A 24,339-nucleotide genomic window follows, 5' to 3' on the forward strand; every position below is an offset into this window, starting at 1 on the left:
CATGGTTCGCAATACTTTACAGGTATTAACTCATTGAAGCCCAGAACAACCCTATGGCAAAGTTTGTGTGGATATTCCTATTTTGCACACGAGGAATTGAGGACTGCAAGAGAAAGGAAACTTGTCTAAGATCCTAGAATTAGTAATGAGCAGAGCCAGAATAGAAGTCCAGGTAGCCTGCTCCAGAATTCCAGATCCTGGGGAGCAGCAGTTAGGGAAGGCTTCCTGGAGGAGGTGAGGTCTGAGCAGAATGTTTGAGGATGGGTAGGCATAGAACAGGAGAAAAGCAGGGGAGGGGAGCTGGGTAGTAACTCTAGGCACATCTGAGAGCACGAGTGATGGCAGAGGGCTGGGGAGCCCTGCATTGTGCACTGGAACTCCAAGAAGGCCAGTGGAACAGTGCCCAAATTGCAGGAGGAGAGGTAGAAAGTGTGGTCAGAGAGCTGCGCACAGACCACGTCATGGGGCCCCGTAAACTATATTCACGTGTACACATGTTTTCTTCTGTCGGCGACAAGGGAGCCACTGAAGGGCTGTAGGCAAAGGAACGTGATCTGGGCAAGACGCTCACCTTGGAAACTGGGTCAGAGGGGGAAGGTGGGAGCAGTGCGCAGACAGGGTAAGGCAAGAATGGCTTTCCAGAACATTAGATACACACGCACAGGTGCACTCAGTAGTTAATCACCTGCCATTGAAGGAAACGTTCATGACTGCCTCCTATTGGAAAGGCCAACTTTCCCACGGTCTATTTTGTGGCACATTTCATATAGGCACCCTCACATGTAGAACCTAGGGTTTGATCCTTGACCAACTGTTTGTGTTGTTTCCTTAGCGTTTTGTCAGCCCAGTGATGCAGAAATCTGTCCTCCAACCATCCCCCTCTCTGTCTGATTCTGGGTTTGCTCCCTGCCTCTGAGTTGCATCCGCTCTGCTGTGGAGCATCCCGTGAGACCATAGTTTCAGGATTCCGGCACTACAGAATACATAAACCAAAGATGCTGGACTGAAAAGCCACACATTCTTAGGATCATACATGGAAAGGCATGGCAGTCTCTCCAGAGCAACCAGAGGCTGTGAAAAGAGGGGGTGTAAACTAAAAGGCACACACCACCCTGGAGGGTGGGGAGGCTCTTCCAACTTTCTAGGAGGCCACCTGTTGATAAGCAGTCACCGCAGAGGATCCTTTTCCATCCTTAGAGCACAGCTGGCAAGAAGTAGAGCACTGCGGGGAAGTTAATGATAAGACACACAATTTATGGTGTACCCACCGGGGGCCATTCGAAGTTCATTAGCCCTACTCCTCACAACAGATTAAATGTTATGGCCCCATTTCAGAAATAAGGAGACTGGGACTCAGGGACTTGCCCAAAATAAGTCTGTGCTCTTTCCTCCACACCAGCAACTCAGAGTAGAAGGCATTCTTGAAAATCATTCAGACTTCCTTCCTCCTTGTCCTTCCTCCATTGATCCCTCATTTCATTCCTAAATACTGACTGTTGTTCTCTCTTACCTGTGCCTGGCCTCTTCCCTCCTCCCTAGCTAGGAAGTCAGAGGAAGTGAGGTCCGTCTCTAATTAACAAAACTTTCCATCTGCTCACAGGACTGGCACCGGTTCCTCTTTCCACTTGTTTTCCCCTGGCTCGTGCTAATTTCTGAATATTTGTCCAGCCTGGCTGGAGTCATTAGATGGCTGGGGTGGTTACCATCTCGTACCCATACATGACACTGTGGAATAGCCACATTCCTGAAGAACACCCTGTTCTGATTTTCATAACCTACTCCCTGCCAATTTGTCATTTCTACCATGTGGAAGAGTGGGAAAGAGCAAAAACTTTGGGACAAGTTAGTCCCAGGTTCAAATCGTAGTACGAATATTTACTAGCTGGGTGACCTTGGGCAAAGGAATGTAATCCTTTAAACTCCAATTCCCTCATGTATAAAGTGTAGTTTGTTGTGATGTTGTGGGAACTGATTTCTATGTATGTTATATATAGATACACACACACACACATATAGGGAGAGAGAAAAAGATACATATATGTGTAGATAAGATGATAAATACAGATACAGACATACAGATCTTCCTTAGCAAATCTAATAAATAAAATCACAGTTCTCTTCTCCAACTGGGCTGGTCTTGCACTTGCCCTTGACGCTGCCCCAGCTTCTTTTGAAAGGTAAACCAGGTGACACTTGTAGCAGAGGAGCCTCAAATGTGTCAAATCTTCATCTGGCCCAACCCAGAGGGGCTGGCAGGTGTCCAAGTGAATGGCTAGGTGCCTGGAGTGCCATGTCTTCCCTGGAGGAACAGACTTAGGCTTTGGCCAGGAATTTCACTGATCTCCCAGCCTGCTAGGTGCCTGGTGATATTGGCTGGCCCTCTAAGAGAACTGACTATTCCCAAAGGCCATAGCTTTGGGGATGTCTAGTAGTTTCTTAGCTCAAAGAAAGGAATCACCATGGCCACAACACAGCTTCCTAAGGGAAACTGGGTGCTATCACACCTTGCTGGGTTCCCAGGAAGCCATCTCCTGTCCCTGTGTAATGCTAATGCCACTGTGTGTCTTACACAGAGACCTAACCTCAGTCATGCCACAGGGTTGGTAACACTGCAATTTAAATTTTTATGTTTTATATTTGAGAGAGAGAGAGAGAGCAGGGGAGGGGCAAAGAGACAGAGACAGAACCTGATTTTTTTTTTAATTCTTTATGTTTAGTAACATTGCAATTTAAAGCAAACAAAACAGGGGCGCCTGGGTGGCTTAGTCGGTTAAGCGTCCAACTTCGGTTCAGGTCACGATCTCACAGTTGGGGAGTTTGAGCCCTGCTTCAGGCTCTGTGCTGACAGCTCAGAGCCTGGAGCCTGCTTCGGATTCTGTGTCTCCCTCTCTGCCCCTCCCATGCTCACGCTCTGTCTCTCTCTTTCTCTCAAAAATAAACAAACATTAAGAAAATTAAAAAACCTAGTTTGGTAGAAGGTTTTGTTGATCCTGCAAGAAATTTATTGCTAGTCCAGTGCCCACCTTCATGCCCTGTGGCAGTTCTGGGGATGGTCAGGCAGCCAAACTAGGGTATTAATTGGAGATCCAACTCATGGCCTAACCCATCCCCTCCTTAGGTGGCTGCGGTGGGAATGTGCCCCCTGCTGATTGCCACAGTATGCTGCTGCTAACAGCCTCTGGAAGAACTGTTGGAGGTTCCTGTTCAGCCCTTGTGTGAAGCTTAGAGATCCGCCACCTCTGCAGGGCTTATCATTCCATCTCCTGTGTCTCGTGTGCTAGACCCTGTGGTGACCGTGAGGAAAAAGTCTATAGACCCTGCCCTGGAGGTGCTCACAGTTGGCTGGGGGAGACAGACAACAGCTCCATGACTCTGCTATAGCAGGGATGGTGCAGGGCAGGGTTGCGGGGAGGTAGGGGGGCATAAAAACACGTGGGAACAGAAGTGGTATTTTAGAAGAATGAACTTGAATCTCCGAATGACTTACGAAACACTCAGAACAGGGCAGCTCTATGGCTGAGCACACTAAGCTAGTGAGTCATCCACAGCAAGGGAGACGCCAACTGAAAAGACGACTGTGGCATCATCACCTGCACGTATATCCAGGGCTCCCACACCCAACAGAGGGGTTGGTGCTCTGATCTCCCAGATCAGAGAGACCCTGCTCAGGGCATTGAGGGCAGAAGGGAACTGGATCATAGGATAAGAGGAGCAGTGAAGGCTGCGGTATACCTGTGTGGGCCAAGGCTCAGGGCAGAAATAATTACAATGTTAAGAATTATAATAAAAGCTATCTAGGACTGAACACCCTTTACACACTAGATTCATTATATACATTATCTCATTTAAGCCCCAGACAGGCAGGTATTAATATCCCCATTACTTTAAATGAGGAGATAAAGTCTGGAAAGGGCAAGTAGTCCAAAGTTGTTGTATCCTGTAGTCTGTACTGTAACTGGGGTACTGCAACCCGCACAGCCCATTATCTTTCAAAGATGCCACATAGACGTAGGTAAGCGAGAATCCTGCCTGGGAGGAGCTCAATTTTTCCAAATGGGTTTAAAACGATTGCAGTAGCAAATAACTCCAAAATCCCTATGGTTTTAATGCTTAAAAGTTTATTTTTCTCTGACATCAAGCCAGGGAGGCAGTGTGGGGTTTCTGCCTACAACACCAGAGCCACCAAAGGGGAGGAAGAAAAAGGCTAGAGCATTCCAGCGGGCTTTGACTGCCTCAGCCCAGAAGCCCCGCCTCACTTCCTCTCACACCTCATTGGCCAGATGTGGTCACGTGGCCCTCCCACACACAGCAGGAGGCCTTTGCAAGTGTAGCCTCCAGGATGCCAAGGATGCAGAAGTGAACAGGGTTTAGCAAGCACTGATGACTCCCACAGAGCCATGACTATGGAAACAGTGACTGAAAAAAAGTCCTTTTGGAGAGTAACCTGGAGATGATCAGAGTAGACTGTGGGCCAAGGGGGAACATTCACTCATTCATCTGATGGGATTATAGGGCACTAGGGCTAGGTTCTGGAATTCAGGGATAGGAGTTGGAGTCCTTGTCTTCTGTGAGCTCATGGTCACTGTACTACAGTAATTATACTGCCATTTGATAAGCACTAGAGGAGCCCAGTGGGGACGTAAATGAGTGAAGTTGGGGTGGCCTCGAGGAGGTAACAAAATACTCAAATGATAGTTGAAGGAGGCAAAGTGGAAGCTATTGATTGGCTAGGGGCCACGCTGCAAGACTGTATGCGGGTCAGTATCATCAATAGTGCTCATGGGACATCTACTTCGTTTTACCCTCCAGACACAGAACAGGGAACTCTTAAAAAGGCATCCAAGTCAGGGAAAAGTTCATATAGATGGATTTCTCCTTAATCCCCTGAAAACATACTCCGTCTCCTTCATAGTAAGATTAAACCTACACTAAATGGTAAATTAAAACTACATGAAGGTAGCATTTATCACCTATCAGGCTGGCAAAAATCTCAAATGACAGCATATTCTGTTGTTGAGGTTTTGAGAAAAGAGGCATTCCCATACACTGGGAGAGGGAGCGTGTGTTGATATATATAATCCCTAGCAAGGGGGAATTAGGCAACATTTGTCAAAACTTAAAAGTGCATATACTGTTGGACCTAATAACTTCACATGGAGGGATTTATCCAATACATAGATATTTGCATACATATGAAATGTGTACAAGATTATTCATTGTGGAATTATTAGTAAAAGAATGGAAATAACCCAAATGTAACAAACTGGTTGAAAAAATTACACAGTAGAATATTATACAACTATAAAAAAAAGTTTATGATGTACTGATACAGAAAGATCTCCAAGATTTGAGCTAAGTGAAGAAACAAAGTACAATAAAGTACGTAAAAAGTTACTTTGGGTTGAAGAAAGGAGAAAAAAGGAAATCTATATTCCTAAGAATGCTTACATATAACTTTCAGGGTAGGCTAAGTCATGCTGCTGTAACAAGTGACTTAAACGTTTCAGTGGCTTATCCAACTTTTTGTTGTCATTGTTCACACCTAATGTCCATTACATAGATTGGCTTCAGCTCTGATCCATATCACCAGCACTGTGAGACCAGGCTGCTGGACCAGACCCTAAGGGAACTTGGCAGGTTTCATGGCAGAGGGAAAGGGACATGGCAAACCATGAACTAGCTGTGAAATCGTCTACATGAGTGTGAACCAAATAATACTTCTGCCCACACTTCATTGGCCAAGCAAGTCACATGACCACTACTGACTACAAAAGGGAAAAATGTGTGTCTTGCAGGGAATGGTTCCATAGGTCACATAATCAAGTCTACTGATGATAGGTCAGGCATGTATAAGCCTCCCACTGGGAGGGGAAGCAGGTAATCATGAACAATAATGCAATTTGCCACTAAGAAAGTAATAGAACACTGATTACTTGTGGGACGGGATATTGGAAACTGGGTAAGAGATATGAATAAGATGGACACTTTCACTTAGAACATATATATATTTGAATTATGTGAATATATTATCCAAAAAAATGTTGGCATAAAAATATATCCAGATCAGGGGTGCCTGGGTGGCTCAGTCAGAAGAGCATGTGACTCTGATCTCAGGGTTGTGAGTTCAAGCCCCATGTTGGGTGTAGAGATGATAGATAGATAGATAACCAGATCTCCTTTTCCTCTGATATGAACTTTGGATACATAATCTGAATCCACTGATAAGCTCCTGACATCTTACTGACAACAGTGCCTAATAATTCCTGCTCAGAAGCATGTGAAGATCAGTAAGTCAGACCAGCACCAAAGCAGTTCTCTGTGCTCCATTTGGAGAAGAGTAACTGCTAGGGCTTTGCAGAGAGAAGCAGAAGTCTGTATCTGGTTTATCTGTCTTGAGGACTCAAGTGACTTGGTGGCGAGCATTGTAGCCCCGGGGCCTTCACCAAGTATGGGATACCAGGGACTCTGGGTTACATGAATAGATAACAGACCTGGGACAGCTGGCAAGAATGTAAACAGCAAGTGAGCAAAACTCTTGGGAAGGCAGAGTGGAGCACCAGGAAAAAAAAGACCAGGAATCAGATACAAGGAGAGCCGTTAACTAAAAAATGAGCTTTAAGGTCAGAAGCTAAGAAGATGGCCATGAATCAGGAAGGGGAGCACAGGGTGAACTGAGGAGGAGTTCAAGGCCAAAGACAAGACCAGTGAAAGGAGCAAAACCCCAAGTTTCCAGGCACTCAGCTGAGGGGGCAGGCTGTCTAAGGGCTGAAAGGGTGGTCAGGACCCCACAGCAGCACAGAGCATGGGCCACCCTACAAGGGCTAGATCACAAGAGACCTGTGATGGGGATCCAGAATCTTATGCTATGGCTTTGGAGTTTATAACCCCTAAAGGTCTTAAAGGGGAGGCCCGGAAGCCCCGCCAGGGGGGCGGGGCGGAGCAGGAATTGTTTGAGGGGTTAAAACAGTCATCTGTGCTCATGGCTGCTGCCCTTGCAGATGCTCTGGAGACACCAGGCCTTCGTGGCCTGTCCATGGAGGTGGAGGGCTCCGTCGCTGATCATTCTCCCCCATGATGCCCCTTTCCTCCTCTAGTACCACTTCAACCCCTCGCAGTCCGTCCTGGTGATGGAAGGTGATGATATTGGGAACATCAATCATGCCCTCCAGAAGGTCTCCTACATCAACTCCAGGCAGTTCCCGACGGCAGGTGTGCGGCGCCTGAGAGTCTCTTCCAAAGTCCAGTGAGTAGACAGGTGCTGGTCAACTAGGGGCCCAGCTGAGGCGGCAGGGATGGGGCATGCTCCCTGGCAAAACAGAATTGACCTTTCTTCAGCTGATTCTCAATTTCTCTGCTGTCCCTGTGAGGGTGCCCCAGTGAATCAGTGTTCTCCCCTTGTTGTTCTTAAAGAAAATGTTCTATTGCTTTGTCAACACCAATCCAGCATTCTCCATTTAATTCAGAATCTGATGTAGTACTGCTTTCTGTAAATTCTCAGAAAGCTTGGCTTTAAGTGGTCTGATCTCAGGTTACCGTAGCTGGTGGGTACACAGGTACTTAACAAATGTTTATTAAATTAGCTTCAAATCACCCAGCTTTGTAGGGATCTCCTAAGTACCATGAGTCTGAAAAGAGGGTGTGGTTCTTGTCCCCAGGGAATCAGAGTTCAATTAAGGAGATGCGACCGTTTATTAGTGAAATCTGTGGATACCTCCCTTCTTGGCCTGTCAAGTCATTTCTCAGCCACAGCAACTGCCTGGGAGGGCAGCAAAGGGGGGACCCCCAGAAAAACTCCTGAGAGGTGAAAGTGGAGTCACCCAGCCCCTGGAGCCAGGAGAAGAACCCAGAAGGACAGGAACAAGGCAGGGAAGAATGAGGCTGCTGACTGCCACATTACTGGGCCCTGGGATAGGTGCCATTAGATTAGGCAGCAATTAGATTGAATAGTTGTAGTGACAGAGAAGGTGCATCCACCTTCACACTAAGGGCCACCCTTGGAGGCCTGCACCAGGGAGCAAGCACCTCCAGGTCAGCTGCAGTCAAGTAGAGGGAATAGGCTGGCTAGTCTCTACCTCTGGGACCAGGTTTCCATAAACTGACGAGGGACAGGGTACCTTCCGGGGTTGGTGCAGAAAAGGCCAAAGTCGGGAGCAGGAGACAACCACCACTCCCATATCTGGCTCACCCCAAAGAAGATGTGGCTCAGCATGATGTCCACCCAGACTGCACTTCTCTCAGGAACTTTCCCAAGAGATACAAGCTGATGGCCGCCACAGCTGGAGTCAACTCAGTGTTCTCAGAGCAACCATCTGGGCCACCATTATAGCCTCTGTCTTTGGCCTAGATGAGTGACAGAGTTCTAGTGATAGAGTGTGATAAGGGTGTTGGATCCGCCAACATGATGCATGAGCTCCACGATGCAGGTTCTGGGGTCAGCCTCTGTACATCATCACCTTGAATCCTTCCTACTAAAAGGTAATTAATTATTGTCATCACCATTGTATAGATGGAGAAACTGAGGTTCACAGGAGTCGTACGTTGCCCACAGTCACCCAGCCCAGTGGTGGCAGAGCCAGGCCATGGACCCTTATCTAACTTCCCAGGCCTTGCTTGTGTTGTCACACCATTCTGCCTTCTGGATATTTCTGTGGCCGTGCATCAGGAGAAAGGAATGTGGTCAGCAGCACCCAGCCATACAGCTGCAACAGGGACACTGTGAGATGGCCTCAGAGAGAGAAAACACACAAAAGCGCAGGAGAGTTTAGCCCCGGGGTCTCAGCAAGGTGCCGCTACTCAACCAGTTAGACAGCAATTTGCTTACCAAATCCTAATGCACATCTGAAGCAGTTGCTATCTAATTCATGTTGCCACTGATTACTTTGTTAAAGGATAATTAAAGGTTTAACAGTTACTTGTTGCTGGTATCGAAGATTCCCATTTCTCCCAGAAGCTGATCTTCCTAAGCCCCTAGATTGCTATTGGCTTTGACTTTAATGTGGCTTTAAATCTGAATGTCTGTTGACACTGTCAGAGACTCTGAGGCAGTCAGGATACCCTGTTGAGAACGAGAGATGGCTGTGTGGATCCTTGTCCACAGCCGCGCAATGGATGGTTTTATCACTCGCTCGTCAGTGCCGTGACTGCGGCTGTTTTCCCAGGTGCTTTGGAGAAGATGTGTGCATCAGCGTCCCCGACGTGGATGCCTATGTGATGGTGCTGCAGGCCATCGAGCCCCAGATCAGCCTCCGTGGCACGGACCGCCTCTGGAGACCCGCCGCCCAGTTTGAAAGTGCCAGAGGGGTGACCCTCTTCCCCGACATCAAGATCGTGAGCACCTTCGCCAAAGCTGAGACCCCGGGTGAGCCGAAGGCCACAGGTACGGATGCACACTGGGTTGTGGGGCGGGGGCCTTCAGTCCTCACAGTCGCATCAGGTCACACTTGAGAACGACAGCGCTCTTCACCACAGCAGGGAATTTCTAATAGCAAAGCAAACAACCTGGAAACAACGCAGATAAGTAACAGGTGGGAAATGAACCACTTGGCAAATTGGGGTCTGCCTCTGTACCCATGTGTTACGATGTTGGAGGGAGGGCACTTACCAAATGGTGGACGAAAGAAGGCAAGATGCAAATTACAGAGTACCGACACATACTCAGAAAAATGCCAGGAAGAAAAGGCTAATGCTAACCGTGCTGTTCTCCAGGAAGCGTAAGAGCCCATTTCTCTCTGTTCCCATTCAGTTTGCTGCAAGTGCAAAAGGTTCTACAATGAGCGTGTATTGTTGTGATAATCAGGAGAAAAGCTAAAGAGGCACAAAGAAAAAATCTAGCTGCACCTTCATATACACATGGTAAAAGGACTTATTCAGCAGCATTGGTCTAAGCTCTTCAGAAACTTCCTGATTGTGCTTTCCAACATGTCCATCATTGGGAGAGCCATCTGGCGGAGGTGGAGTAAGTTGAATTATCTGCCAGGGAGAAACACTCAGTTGCACGGAAAAGCTACAGTGCATTCAGCTGGCAGAGAGTGGTGGGTGACAGGAAGGATAAAGAAAGAAGGAAAGGAAACCCAGGGCCCAGATCTACAGGGGAAAAACTTGTTTAACTGTCCTTTGTGGCCTCCTCCAGGAACATACTTCCAGCTCTCCCTCTCCCCCTCCAAAAGCACTGCTGATGATGTGCTAGTGCCTGTGGGCCAGAGTGCCTGAGAGGCTGCTCCTGTAGTCCTAAATCCTCATTGCCTTAAACCACCCTGGTCCCTAGTGAATGGGGTCTCTCAAAAGGCAGCCCTTCTTAGCTCACAAAAATAGATGGTGTCTTACCGCTTGTCCTGGCAGGGCCATTTCCTAGTTATACTCCAAGGTGCATTCAGTCCTATGGTCTTCCGCCTTCCCCTCATTTGTAGCTACCATGAGACAGAAAAAGGAAGGGCTTGTGACCACCACGGTTGCAGGCTGTAACTGAGAGTGGCTGAATACACTAGGCCTGACACTGGCTGACGGGCAGTGGCCGGAAAAGCAATCACCTGGGTGTCTGTCTTATAAACTTGCTGTTTATGAGAGGTGTGGGCAGAGCATAGAGCCACGTGCCCAAGAGTTCTTATTGGTACTTTGTTTATCTTACTCTTATTGTGCCTAGAATAATTATTATGGGTGCCTTCAATAAGCAGGCTAATGGCATTTGCCACCAGGCCTCATTGACCCACCCCGGCATCATCATCTGCCCCTACCGACTCCCTCCTCTTTGTGCTGTTTCGGTACCAAAGACAGGCAAGTTCCCCATGCCCACCCCTCTCCCACACACCTCCGTGTTCTCACCTTTACTCATGCTCTAGCCTCTGCCTGGAAGGTCCCTCTCCCTTCCCATGTGTGTTACTCTCCCCCCTCCCGCTCTGCTCCCTAGTCTGGGCTGGCTCTCCTGCTCTGTAAGCCTCCAATAACATGCTTCCCTGTAATGTACATGTGGGCTAGCCCTCAGTGGCAGTTATCTGTTAATTAAGCCAGACCAGGGGCTCCATGAGGGCTCCACCACGGCTGATTTGGCTAAATGCCTGAGCCCAGCACAGTCCCTTCAGCACAGTGGGAATCCAGAGAAGTATAGACGCAAGATAGAACCTGTAATGCCGTCATGAAAGAACAATGAGAAAATAGCCACACCATGCCCCCTACCTAGTGTGAGCAACCAGCCAGCCACATGGGGCAGTAGGAGTAAGGATGACCTTAAGTGACCAGACAAGAAACTCACAAAAATCTCCAGAAACCTTGCAAAGGCCACTTGAAATACAGATACACATACACTATCATTAATGATGGGCCCTAAATGTATATTCATAGACTTTCAGATTTTGCCAGTGATCCATGAAACCATTGGGATTAACAAGCATTTAAAAATTAATCATATGAAATTATTTATAATAATGTATATCCAGTGAGAGCAAAAAGTATTTTTGGTATCACTAAAAAATTAAAATAGAAAATAATTATTTAAAATAATTCTCCCCTCTTTAGTAAATGCTTTTTAATTTCTATTTCATAAATGTTTTATAATCCACAAAATATATTCGTCCACTTTATAAATAAATAACCATATTTAAATGATCTTGGTTCAGAAATTAAAAAAAAAAGGCTGTAAAATCAAAAACACTTAGACTACTAGCCCAAAGATTATGAATTTATAAACCGTGGAATCAGAAAGTCATGGTTTCTGTACCAGCTTTTCCCCTACTATCTGTGTAAGCCTGGGCAGTCCACCCCACCCCTGAACCTTCCATCTCACCATTGATGAAATAAGGATAATAACGGCACCCCCACTTAATATCTGTTAAGATTGTTTGCACAGTGCCTGATCCATAGCAAGCACTCCATAAATCCCACTTTTTTTTTTAAGCCAGTATAGTTAACATACAGTGTTCTGTTAATTTCAGGTGTACAATACATTGATTCAGCAATTCTATACACTACTCAGTGCTCATCATGATAAGTGCACTCTAACCTCCTTCACCTATTTCACCCATCCCCCCTCGGATAACCATCAGTTTGTTCTCCACAGTTAAGGGTCTGGTATTTTGGTTTGTCTCTTTTCTTCTTTGTTCGTTTGTTTCTTAAATTCCACGAGTGAAATCATACAGTATTTGTCTCTGACTTGCTGCACTTCAGGATCCATCCATGTTGTCATAAATGGCAAGATCTAATTCTTAGGTCGAATAATATTCCATAGTGTGTGTGTGTGTGTGTGTGTATATATATATATATATATATATATATATATATATATATATATATCCTTCCATGTAACACTGGACACTTGGGTTGCTTCCGTAATTTGGCTATTGTAAATAATGCTTCAATAAAAGTAGGGGTGCGTATGTCTTTTCAAATTAGTATTTATGTATTCTTTGTGTAAATACCCAATAGAATTACTAGATCGTATGGTAATTCTATTTTTAATATTTGAGGAACCTCTATACTGTTTTCCAGAGCGGCTGCACCAGTTTGCATTCCCACCAACAGTGTGCAAGGGTTCCTTTTCCTCCACATCCTTGCCAGCAGTTGTTTTTTCTTGTTTATTTTAGCCATTCTGAGAGATGTGAGGTGATGTATCATTGCAGTTTTTATTTGCATTTCCCTGATAATTAGTGGTGATGAGCATTTTTTCATGTGTCTAATGGGCCATCTGGATATCTTCTTTGGAAGAAATGTTTGCTCATGCCTTCTGTCCATTTTTCAATTGGATTATTTATTTTGGGGTATTGAGTTGTGTAAATTCTTTATATATTTTGGATACTAACCCTTTATCATTTGCAAATAACTTCTTCCATTCAGTGCGTTGTCTTTTAGTTTTTGTTTTTGTTTTATTTTTTTTATTTTTGGGACAGAGAGAGACAGAGCATGAACGGGGGAGGGGCAGAGAGAGAGGGAGACACAGAATCGGAAACAGGCTCCAGGCTCCGAGCCATCAGCCCAGAGCCTGACGCCGGGCTGGAACTCACGGACCGCGAGATCGTGACCTGGCTAAAGTCGGACGCTTAACCGACTGCGCCACCCAGGCGCCCCCGTTGTCTTTTAGTTTTGATGATTGCTTCTTTTGCTATGCAGAAGCTTATTTCCATGTAGTCCCAATAGTTCATTTTTGCTTTTGGTTTCCCTTGTTTCAGGAGACATACCTAGAAAAATGGTCCTATAGCCATTGTCAGAGAGATAACTTCCTGTGCTCTCTTCTAGGATTTTTATGGTTTCCAAGTTTTACAGTTAGGTCCTTAGTCCATTTTGATTTTATTTTTGTCTATGGTGTTGGAAAGTAGTCCACTGTCATTCTTTTGCATATAGCCATCCAGTTTTCCAAATACCATTTGTTGAAGAGACCATCATTTTCCCAAAGTATAGTCTTGCCTCCTTTGTCACAGATTAATTGACTTATATGCATGGGTTCATTTCTGGGCTTTCTATTCTGTTCCATTGATCTATGCATCTATTCTGTGCCAGTACCATACTGTTTTGATTACTACAGCTCTGTAGTATATCTCAAAATCTGGGATTGTGATACCTCCAGTTCTGTTCTTTTTTTTCAAGACTGCTTTGGCTATTTGGGGTCTTCTGTGATTTCATAAAAATTTTATGATTGTTCTGGTTCTAGTTCTGTTCTAATGCTGTTGGTATTTTGATAGAGATTGCATTAAATCTGTAGATTGCTGTAGGTAGTATAGTCATTTTAACATTTCTTCTTCCAATCCATGAGAATGGGATGTCTTTCCCTTTGTGTCATCTTCATTTCTTTCATCAGTGTTTTATAGTTTACAGAGTACAGGGCTTTCATCTCCTTGCTTAAGTTTATTGCTAGGTAGTTTATTATTTTTGGTGGAACTTTAAATGGGATTATTTTCTTAATTTCTTTTTCTGCTGCTTAATTGTGAGTGTATAGAAATTTCTGTTTGTGGATTTTGTATCCTGAGACCTTACTCAATTCCTTTATCAATTCTAGTAGTCTTTTGGTGGAGTCTATAGGGTTTTTTAGATACAGTATCATGTCATCTGCAAATAGTGAAAGTTTTACTTCTTCTTTACCAATATGGATTCCTTTTATATCTTTTTGTTGTATGATTGCTGTGGCTAGGACTTCTTGTACTATGTTGGATAAAAGTGGTGAGAGTGGATATCCTTGTCTTCTTCCTGATCTTGGGGAAAAATCTGTTTTTCACCAATGAGTATGATGTTAGCTGTGGGTTTTTCATCTGTGGTCTTTATTATGTTGAGATATGTTCCCTCTAAACATACTTTGTGGAGGATTTTTATGATGAATGGAATTTTTACCTTGTCAAATGCTTTTTCTTCATCTATTGAAATGATCATATGTTTTTCATTTTTTCTCTTGTTGATGTGATGTGTCATGTTGATTGTTTTGCAAATATTGAACTACCCTTGCATCCTGGGAATAAAACCAATTTGATCATGGTAAGTGATTTCTTTAATGTATTGTTGGATTCAGTTTGGCAATATTTTGTTAAGGATTTTTGCAACTATGTTCATCAGGGATATTGGCCTGTAGTTTTCCTTTTTGGTAGTATCTTTATCTGGTTTGGGTATCAGGGTAATGCTGTTCTCAGAATGAATTTGGATGCTTTCCTTCTTTAATTTTTTGGACGTTTGAGAAGAATATGTATGTTTGGTATAATTCACTTGTGAAGCCATCTGGTACTGGACTCTTGTTTTTTGGGAAGTATCTGATTACTGACTCAATTGCACTACTAGTGATCAGTCTGTTCAAATTTTCTATTTCTTCCTGATTCCATTTGGGGAGATTATACGTTTACCCATTTCTTCTAGGTTGTCTAACTTGTTGGCATAGGATTTGTCATAATATTCTCTTATAAACCTTTGTATTTCTGTGGTGTTGGTTATTTCTCCTCTTTCATTTCTGATTGTTAGTCCTCTTTTTTTCTTTTAATGAGTCCAGATAAAGGTTTATCAATTTTGTTCATCTTTTCAAAGAACCAGCTCCTGGTTTCACTGAGCTATCCTATTGCTTTTGCAGTTTCTATTTCATTTATTTCTGCTCTAATCTTTATTATTTCTTTGCCTCTACCGGTTTAGGGTTTTGTTTGTTGTTGTTTTTCTAGCTCCTCTAGGTGTAAGGTTTTTTGAGATTTTTCTTCCTGCTTGAGGTGAGCTTATGTTGCCATAAACTTCCCTTTTAGAACAGCTTTTGCTGCATCCCAAAGATTTTGGCCCATTATATTTTCATTTGTCTCTATGTATTTTTTTAAATTTCCTCTTGGATTTCTTGGTTGACCCTTTCATTGTTTACTAGCACATTCTAATAGCCTGCATGTATTTGTGTTCTTTCCAGGTTTTTTCTTGTGGTTGCTTTCTAGATTCATAGCATTGTGTTTGGAAAAGATGCATGGTATGATTTTGATCTTTATGAATTTATCGAGACTTTATGACTTAATATATACTCTGGAAAATGTTCCAGGTGTAATAGAAAATGTTTATTCTGTTTTAGGATGCACTGTTCCGAATAGATCTATTAGATCCATCTGGCCCAATGTGTCATTCAAAGCCACTGTTTCCTTGTTGATTTTCTGTTTGGATGATCTGTCATTTATGTAAGTGGGGTGTTAAAGTCCCCTACTATTATTTTATTATTCTCAACTAATTGTGCTCACTTCGGCAGCACATATACTAATATTCTCCACTAATTCCTTTATGTTTGTTATTAGCTGCTTTATGTATTTGGGTGCTCTCATGTTGGATGCATATTTACAATTGTTATATCTTCTTGTTGGATTGTCCCCTTTATGATTATATAGTGTCCTTTGTCTCTTGTTACAGTCTTTGTTTTAAAGTCTATTTTGTCTGAGAGAAGTACTGCTACCCCAGCTTGCTTTCCACTTCTATTTACATGATAAATGCTTTTCCATCCCTTCACTTGCAGTCGGCATGTTTCTCTAGGTCTGAAATGAGTCTTTTGTAGGCAGCATACAGATGGGTCTTGTTTTTATTTGTTTATCCATTCCATCACCCTGTGTCTTTTTTAGGAGCATTTAGTCCATTTACATTTAATGTAATTATTGGTAAATATGTACTCTCTGCCATTTTGTTACTTGTTTTATAGTTGTTTTTGTAGTTCTTCTCTGTTCTGTTCTTCTCTTGCTCTCTTCTCTCACGGTTGGTTGGCTTTTTTTAGTGATATGCTTGGATGCCATTCTCTTTATTTTTTACATATCTGTTCTGGTTTTTTTGATTTGTGGTTACCAGTAGGTTTGTATATAACATCTTCTGCATTTAGCAACCTGTATTAAGTTAATGGTCCCTTATGTTTGAACCCATTCTTGACTCCTCTCCACCCCACCCCACCCCCCATTTTAGGTACATGGTGTCATACTTTATACTCTTTTGTGAGTCCCTTGACTGATTTTTATAGATATTTTTTACTGCGCTTGTGCTTCCTAAATTTCTTACTGCTACTTATGGTCTTTCCTTTTCACTCAGGGAATCCCCTTTCCCATTTCTTATAGTGCTGATTTAGTCACCATAAATTCATTTATGTTTTGTTTACCTGGGAAACTCTTTCTCTCCTTCTATTCTTAATGATAGCCTTGCTGGATAGGGTACTCTTGGTTGCAGGGTTTTTTTCCCCTTTAGGCACTTTGAATATATCATGCTACTCCCTTCTGGCTTGCAAACTCTCTGCTGAAAAATCAGCTGATAGCTTATGGGGCTTCCTTTGTTTTCTTTTTCTTCTTTTAAAAATTGTCACTACTTCTTGCCATTTTAATGATTGTATCTTGGTGTGGGCCTCCTTGGGTTGATTTTATTGGGGGCTCTCTGTGCCTTATGGATCTGTTTTTCCCCCCACATTTGGGAAGTTTTCAGGTATTATTTCTTTAAGCAAACTTTCTACCCCTTTTCTCTCTTCCCCTGGCATCCCTATAGTGTGAATGTTGTTGTGCTTGATGGTGTCACAGAATTCTCCAAGTCTCTTTTCTCTTTCTGTCTCTCCCTCTCCCCTGTTCAGGTTTATTGCTTTCCATCACTCTATCCTCCAGGTTGCTGAGCTCTTCTCCTTCTTCTAGTCTACTATTCATTTCATCTAGTGTATTTTTATTTTCAGCTATTGAGTTCTTCATCTCTGATTGGTGATTTAGGTTTTCTCTTTGTTGAGGAACTCACTGGGTCCTTTACCCTTCACCAGTCCAGTGAGTATCTCTATGACTATAACTTTAAATTCTGTATCACAGATATTAATCTTCTCATTTTTGTTTAGGTCTCTCGCTGTGATTTAGTCCTGTTCTTTCATTTGGGACATATTCCTCTGTCTCATTTTGTCTAACCTTCTGTGTGTAAGCAATGTCAGCTACATGTACTGCTCTTGAAAGTAGTGGCCTTATGAAAAAGAGGTCCTATAGTGCCCTGCAGTGTCCCCTGTTGACTACAACCTGGCACTTCAGGAATGTCTCCTATGTGTGTTATGTGTGTTCTACTGTTGTGGATGAGCTTTTGCCTTCATCACAGTAGTATCGCACTGCAGGGTTCTTTCCCTGTATTGCCCTCTAAGTAGCTTTTGTTAGTGGATGGGGCCTGCAGTTAGATCAGATATCTTCCCCCAGCCTACTACTAGGGCTGTAGTCTGGCTGGTATGTGTGATTATCGTCCCCTTCTCCAAGGGCAGGAATCACTTTGGAGCAGTGCTAGTCCTTTTGGGGTTGCTTACACACTGCCAGGCTTGTGGCACTACTTTGGATGGGCTCCAGCCAAGGGCATTTTGGAGGGGGCCAGTCAGCAGAATTTGGGGCATGGCACTTGGTTTTAGCAAGGTTTATGTACATCTGCTATGGGAGGGGACATTTCTGTAGGTGAACCTGGGTGCAGTTGAACTGCTAGCAAGTTAGGTAGCATGTGTTGGTGCTGTGCTGGTTCCTGTAGGTGTCTGTGTATCTAGGTTGGAGAGCAAGGGAGGGAAATGGTACCCACCAGCTCCTTTGTTCCTAGAGCAGTCTCCAAATGACCTCTGCCCCTCTGCACACACTTTGAGAATAAAAACAAATCTCCCCTCAGTATACCCTGGGCATTTTTCAAACTGTTGCTTCTATATCCCCATGGCTGTTGTTCTGGTTCTGGAAGGAGAGGGACAGAGTTTCCTCTCACCCTTTGGCTCCCCCAGAGCCAAACCCACTAATTTTTAATGTTCTAGGGGTTAAGCCAATTTTCAGAACTCATGAAATTATACCCAACTGGTTTTCAAAGCCAAATGGTATGGGGATTAATCTTCTCTGTGTAGGTTCCCCATCCCTGGGGTGCCTGGCATGAGCGTCTGTGTTTTTCCCCTATCTGTACCCATGGCATCCCTCCTTCCCATGGACTCATTTAGCTCCTGAGTACATCTCTTCCCTTCCTATCCTCTTCCATGTGGCCTCTTCTCTACATTTAGTTTTGGAGTTTGTTATGCCAGTCTTCAGATTATTTTCTGGGTTATTTACACTAATGTGGTGTTATCAAGGTATGTCCCTGGGACAAAGTGAGCTTAGGGTCCTCCTACCCTGCCATCTTCCCCAGAAGTCCCAATCATTTTTAAGTTAGGACTGCCAACCTGTCCAGCATTCAAATATTCAGACATCCCTTTCAGAAATTTGTGGTCATAAAATCAGGCAACGATGGTTAAAGTGACCAAAAGCATGACAACTAACCAGTTTACTTAACCATTTGATTATATTAACAATGCTTCTCTCTTTGAACAATGTGTAGTGATATGCTCCATATGAGCCCCTGGGTTAGATACTGAGGAGTCATTCCTAAAAAACTAGTGCCTCTACCCTTGAAAAACCCAAGGTTTGTTGGGGGTCACAGACACATATACCATGACGCCATGGGGAAAGCTAGGGAAGCATGGTAGAAAGGCACTTACCTTTTGCTTATGAAGCACCTAACTAGATGCCAGACATGATCTTCAATCCTCTCAAGACCCTCACTCTCCTTACAGATGAGGAAAGAGAGAGGTAGGTAGTTTCTCTAACATTATAAGCATCTCTGTAGCAGAGCTGGTATTCACATATCTTTTGACTGTGATTTTCGTGTTTCTCACACAAATCCATGCCCTCCAACCTCAGGGTCTACCTGAGCGTTCATCTGAGCAGTGAAGATAGTGGCTGGGATGGCACAGCCTCTTCTCCTGACCCAGCCTGACCCTGGGGTGTAGTCGCAGAGGAGGAAGATGACATACAAGGCCTGCTGAGTTGTCCTCATGCTTGTGTTTCCCATGTGTCTGTCTTCCCTCAGCCCCCAAATCAGCAGTCTTAGAAGAAATGCTCCATAACCTAGATTTCTGTGACATTTTGGTACTTGGAGGGGACCTGGACCCGAGACAGGAATGCTTAGAGCTCAACCACAGTGAGCTCCATCAGCGACACCTGGATGCCACTAACTCCACCGCAGGTTACTCCATCTATGGTAAGGCTACACTTGGCCCCTTCACCTGGTGGTCTCCTTTCAGAGTGCCTTCATGCAAGAGTCATGAGTGTGATGGCACTCTGGCACCTGTGGAATAGGGGTCACGCGGAGACTCTTGACCTCAGAGCATGGACTTATAGCCCCTCCTTCCACGAATTACTCCAGTATCTTGAGGACCTGGCCCACATCTCATTCCTGGGAACATCTACAGAAAGTAGGTGCATGCTTTATCTTATAATGTTTGATCTCAGCAAATATTATAGCAGCATTTGACAGACTGAGGCCAAACATTCTGGCCAGAGACCAATGTATTTGGAAATTCTGTGGGTCAGTTTAATTGGCTCCTTAGAACTTCTGTGCCTGCTCATTGCCCTTAAGCCGTCTCAAAATTCAGAAGATTCACAAGTCTCAGCAGCCACAGCCTGTATCCCCCATCTTCTGCCTTCTTATGATAGGTGTGGTCTCTTGGCACAGGTGTGGGCTCCATGAGCCGCTATGAGCAGGTGCTGCATCACATCCGCTACCGCAACTGGCATCCAGCTTCCCTGGAGTCCCGACGGTTTAGAATCAAGTGCTCAGAACTCAATGGACGTTATACTAGCAATGAGTTCAACCTCGAGGTGAGTGAGCCCTGCTATCATTAGGGAATTTCACACCCACTTGTTCCTCATTTGTCTGGGCCCACCTGCCACTCTTGGTCAGCAGCACCTCTCCCTGCTCTTCCCAGGTCAGCATCCTCCATGAGGTCAGAATGTCAGACAAGGAGCACGTCAGCCACCTTATTGTGCAGCCTCCCTTCCTACAGTCTGTCCACCACCCCGAGTCCCGGAGTAGCATCCAGCGCAGTTCAGGTAGGTGGCCTTGGAGGAAGGACCTCAGGATACCAGGTGGTCACTGTGATTGAAGACCACCCACTAACAGGTATGGTGCAGGAGCTACAGGTACCCAGAAATGGGAAAGCTGGGAGCCCTACCTCTCAGATATTCACAGCCTCAGTAAGTGGCCAGTCAGGGAAAGAAGTTACACACAACATATCATAACAGTTTAGTAGAGAGTACTAGGGTAAAATCTTCCAAGTCTTTTAGGCCTCAGAGCCACATCCTGTGTGAAGCTTTCCATGAACCCCTGCATATGCTCACACACATGCATATGTACACCATATTGGGGTCTCCCACCCTTATTTCTGTTCTAGTCTTGCCATTTATATTACTGTCTGGTGGGCCCTCCATCCTTATGAAATTCCACAGTCACCTGCCTGTCAGTGGATGCTGCTCTAGAGTCTGAGGGGGAAAGCCAGAGATAGAATTTACATCAGTTATTTCATTTACTTCCCACAATTACCCATTGTATAGATGAAGAAAATAAAGCCCAGACAGGGTAAGGAGCTGGTCCAGAGTTCTACAGCTGAGAAATGGTAGAGCAGATTTTAACCTACACATGGATGTTTCATTCACACACCATCCCAAGACTGAGCTAGTCCTTCCGTTCACCATGTCATGTGGATTCCTTCCTCGTTCCAGTGGTCCCAAGCATCGCCACAGTGGTCATCATCATCTCCGTGTGCATGCTGGTGTTTGTCGTGGCCATGGGCGTGTACCGGGTCCGGATCGCCCACCAGCACTTCACCCAGGAGACTGAGGCTGCCAAGGAGGCGGAGATGGATTGGGACGACTCTGCGCTCACTATCACAGTCAACCCCATGGAGGTGATCCTCATGCAGGGGCTGGGATCTTGGGGCAGGATGCTTCCCCTCCACCAGCCCCACCTTTCCTGTGCTGGAAGCCCTGCCCCAACTAGCCCAGCCCCACTGACTCTTCCCTTTTCTGAGCACCTCCAGCCCACGCAACCTGCATGGACCATACTTTCCTACCAGCTGCATTCACTGATTAAAAACGTGTGAATTGCTCCCTACAAACAGAACCAGACATTTCTTAAGACAAGCAGCCATGTGGTGTCTATCCCTTGCCTCCCCCATAGTATTTAACTCAGAGCTAACACTTAAAAACTCAGTATTGAATTGTTGATTAACAGTGTAAATTAGATGGCTTTGCTCCATACTGCCTGGAGAGCTCATGTAAAGGTTCAGAATAGGTTAAAACAAAAATATAACATCAATACTTGCCATTCAGTGAGGCCCCATTATACCAGACACTGCATAAGGAGCTCTGTATATACCACCTCATTTAATCTTCACAGCCCTCTGTGAAGTAGGAGTCCTCATCCTCCCCAAGGTGGGAACCAACTCTGAGAGGAAAGTAAAAGTGCTCAAACTTATACAGCTGGTAATGGCATTGCCAATATTCAACTCAAGGTTGCCAGATCCTAACATTCATAACTTTCAGTTAGCCAGCAACCTCCAGCATCCACCCATGAGGGTCTAAGACCCCAGCTCTGGACATACAAATATCAAAGTACCTTTTGGTCTGCCAGTGGGCCCTGGGTGCTAGAGGCAGGGGAAGATCAGGAAAAGTCACTGAGAAATGAAGATTCTCCCAGTTTGGTCCTCAGGGTCCCCCTAAGTTGACCTCATGCTCCAATTTCATAGCCAGAGTGCCAGTGCAGCTCAGCTTCTTCTAGCACAGGGTGTAGGTATAATGCTGAGTGCACCACTGTAGGAACACCAGCATCTCCCCCTCAGAGAGCTGAGCCTCAGATGTGGCAAATAAACCACTATGGCTAGGACAATCTGAGTACCAGGCAAGAGTGTTCTTACCGAGGGCTAACCTGCTGATTCCAATGGTCAGTGAAGCATGAGTAGGGAGATCCATTGAGGCTCAAGTATTCAGGAAAGATTTCCTGGAGGAGGTTAGCTTGAGAGAGGCCTTGAAGAATGGAGGCAGGGGGCAAAGTAGAAGGGAAGCCACTCCAGGGAGGGGACACAATCACACAACAGCAAACATCAACTCAAAACATAAATCCAAAACTAAGATTTTGCTAGAATCACCAAAAAGCTGGCCGGGAGAGTAGGGGGAATGGAACTGGAAAAGAGTGGGGTTGAGTCTGAGGACACAAGTCTCAGAAGGTGAGGGAAGGCGTGGAAAATGAGGACCATGGTCCTTCCCAAAGGAGTATTTCTGAGGGGCAGTACACCTGAGTCTTGGCTTAAAAGACAACCTGCTCCCAGAGAATATAATCTCACCTGGGAACAGGCCATAAGCTTAAATGCCATTATCTCCTGGAAAAGCAAAGACTTAAGGCTTGGAAAGTTCCATATAGACAGGCTTCAGAAATGCCAGAAAGCAAACCTTGGCATAAAAGGCTCATTAAATGATGAAAGGGATGGGCTTCAATGTCTTGTGTTTAAAACACACAATTTACCTTGAGTGCAGATCTTAGAATTTGCTATTTCTTCGCTGTCCTTAGCCCTCCCATTTACCTTTCACCAGAGGACTGCCCATCCAGGAGGCAGATCTCCAGGCCCAAGGATTTAGCGTGAAGGGAAAGGAATTCAAGGGGCCCAAAATATTCCCTTAGTGGAGGGAGAAACGTCTAGATTCCAAAGCAGCTTTTGCTCAGCCCCTGATGAGCATATACCTTCTCTCCCTGACATCCAGAAACATGAAGAACCAGGGCATGGAGAAGAAGAGACTGAGGAGGAAGAGGAGGAAGAAGTAGAGGAAGACGTGAGCTCCAGCAGCAGTGACTCAGAGGACAGCGAAGAGGAAGAGGAGGAGGAAGGGATGGGCAGGGGCAGACATGGGCAGAGTGGAGCCAGGCAAGCCCAGCTGGAGTGGGACGACTCCACCCTTCCCTACTAGCGCCCGGCTGTCTGCGCCCACCCACATGTCCCTTTTGTAAGCCTCACCCCAGTGTACACCTAAGTCTATCACATGTCGCCTCTGATTTCTAGGACAGGTCTGGGCAGGCCCTCCCCAGTGTCCTGGAAGCCACCCGTTATGCCTTGGGCACTCCCTATGTCCCAGCCCCAGGGTAGTTCCAAGAAGCCCAGGGTCATTAGTGGAGACTTCAAGGTGGACTTTGTCCTGTAGCCCTCACTTTTCCTGCCCTGGGCTCACCCAGCATCCTGCCAGCCAATCTGCAGAGTTCTGCCATTGCTTTTCTCTGCAGGGAAGAAAGTAAGCCTTTAGGTCACTCACCTCCCCCGGGTTCCCCATGGCCAGGGACCTTGGGTTCCAGCTCACTGTGCGTGTACCTGACCCAGTCTCCTCTTCCACACAGACCAGCAGGTTCTCTTTACCTGACTCTTCAGGTGGCTTCACACAGGCAAGGTGGTCAGACTTCACACAGAAGAGGTCTCAGTCCTTAACACTTTAAAGGAAAATCCTTGTTGAGGCAAAATTAAATGTATAGGGAAAGGTTCACACATAGGCAGGTGCAACCCACATGCATACATACACCCTCCCCAGTTTGGAGAACCTTTCCCCTTTATCCTTTTGGAGGCCACATAAAGCTTAGATGAAAAGTCCAAAACCAAGAATAGGTCCTTGACCACAGCAGGGCCTGAACCCCAGCCAAAGCTATCTGCAAACCTACCTGCCTTGGTGCCCTGCTGGGGGCTGCCACCACAGGACATTGCAGAAACCAGGGAGCACGCCACAGAGGCACTGCCCCAGGCGACAGCATGACAAGCCTGCAGCCAGGGACCAGAAGGAAAGGCTGATGAGATGAGCAGCTAGGCGTCATGGTGGGCACAGATCTGGGGGACAGGGGTGAATGGCGTCTCCTGAGCCAGAGGTTAAGAAGGCTCTCAGCATCTAGTCTTAGGGTCCCTCATCACCCGTCTCACACTGTTTTTCCTCTTAAAAAAATATACTCCTCTTGGATGTATTAGGACAAGCATGAACTGAGCTGGATCTAAAATGAAAAGTTTGGAGATCTGAATGCTAGGAATTAGAAGCATATCTGTGATAGTAACAGCCGCTGCTTTATTCTCAT

The 24,339-nt window shown here is 45.2% G+C and overlaps 1 protein-coding gene and 1 long non-coding RNA gene across 4 annotated transcripts in view; one reads left to right on the forward strand and one right to left on the reverse strand.

Moving 5' to 3' along the window:
- CLSTN2 (calsyntenin 2) overlaps positions 1–23,672 on the forward strand; it is a 603,671-nt gene extending 579,999 nt beyond the window's left edge. For all 3 annotated transcript variants that reach the window (XM_058730043.1, XM_058730044.1, XM_058730045.1), the window contains 7 exons: positions 7,095–7,243; positions 9,159–9,376; positions 19,273–19,443; positions 19,918–20,063; positions 20,171–20,294; positions 20,964–21,148; positions 22,998–23,672. In XM_058730043.1, the coding sequence (XP_058586026.1) occupies positions 7,095–7,243; positions 9,159–9,376; positions 19,273–19,443; positions 19,918–20,063; positions 20,171–20,294; positions 20,964–21,148; positions 22,998–23,201 (1,197 nt within the window). In that variant the 3' untranslated portion in view covers positions 23,202–23,672. The remainder of the gene's footprint in view (positions 1–7,094; positions 7,244–9,158; positions 9,377–19,272; positions 19,444–19,917; positions 20,064–20,170; positions 20,295–20,963; positions 21,149–22,997) is intronic.
- On the reverse strand, positions 6,598–10,680 carry LOC131511919 (uncharacterized). Its single transcript, XR_009261810.1, has 2 exons — positions 10,324–10,680; positions 6,598–9,969 (listed from the first exon to the last, which is right to left on the reverse strand). It is a non-coding gene; the product is annotated as an uncharacterized LOC131511919 (long non-coding RNA).
- Positions 23,673–24,339: the final 667 nt, after the last annotated feature.

The sequence above is a fragment of the Neofelis nebulosa genome, chromosome 5 (assembly GCF_028018385.1).
Source record: "Neofelis nebulosa isolate mNeoNeb1 chromosome 5, mNeoNeb1.pri, whole genome shotgun sequence".
Lineage (NCBI taxonomy): Eukaryota > Metazoa > Chordata > Mammalia > Carnivora > Felidae > Neofelis > Neofelis nebulosa.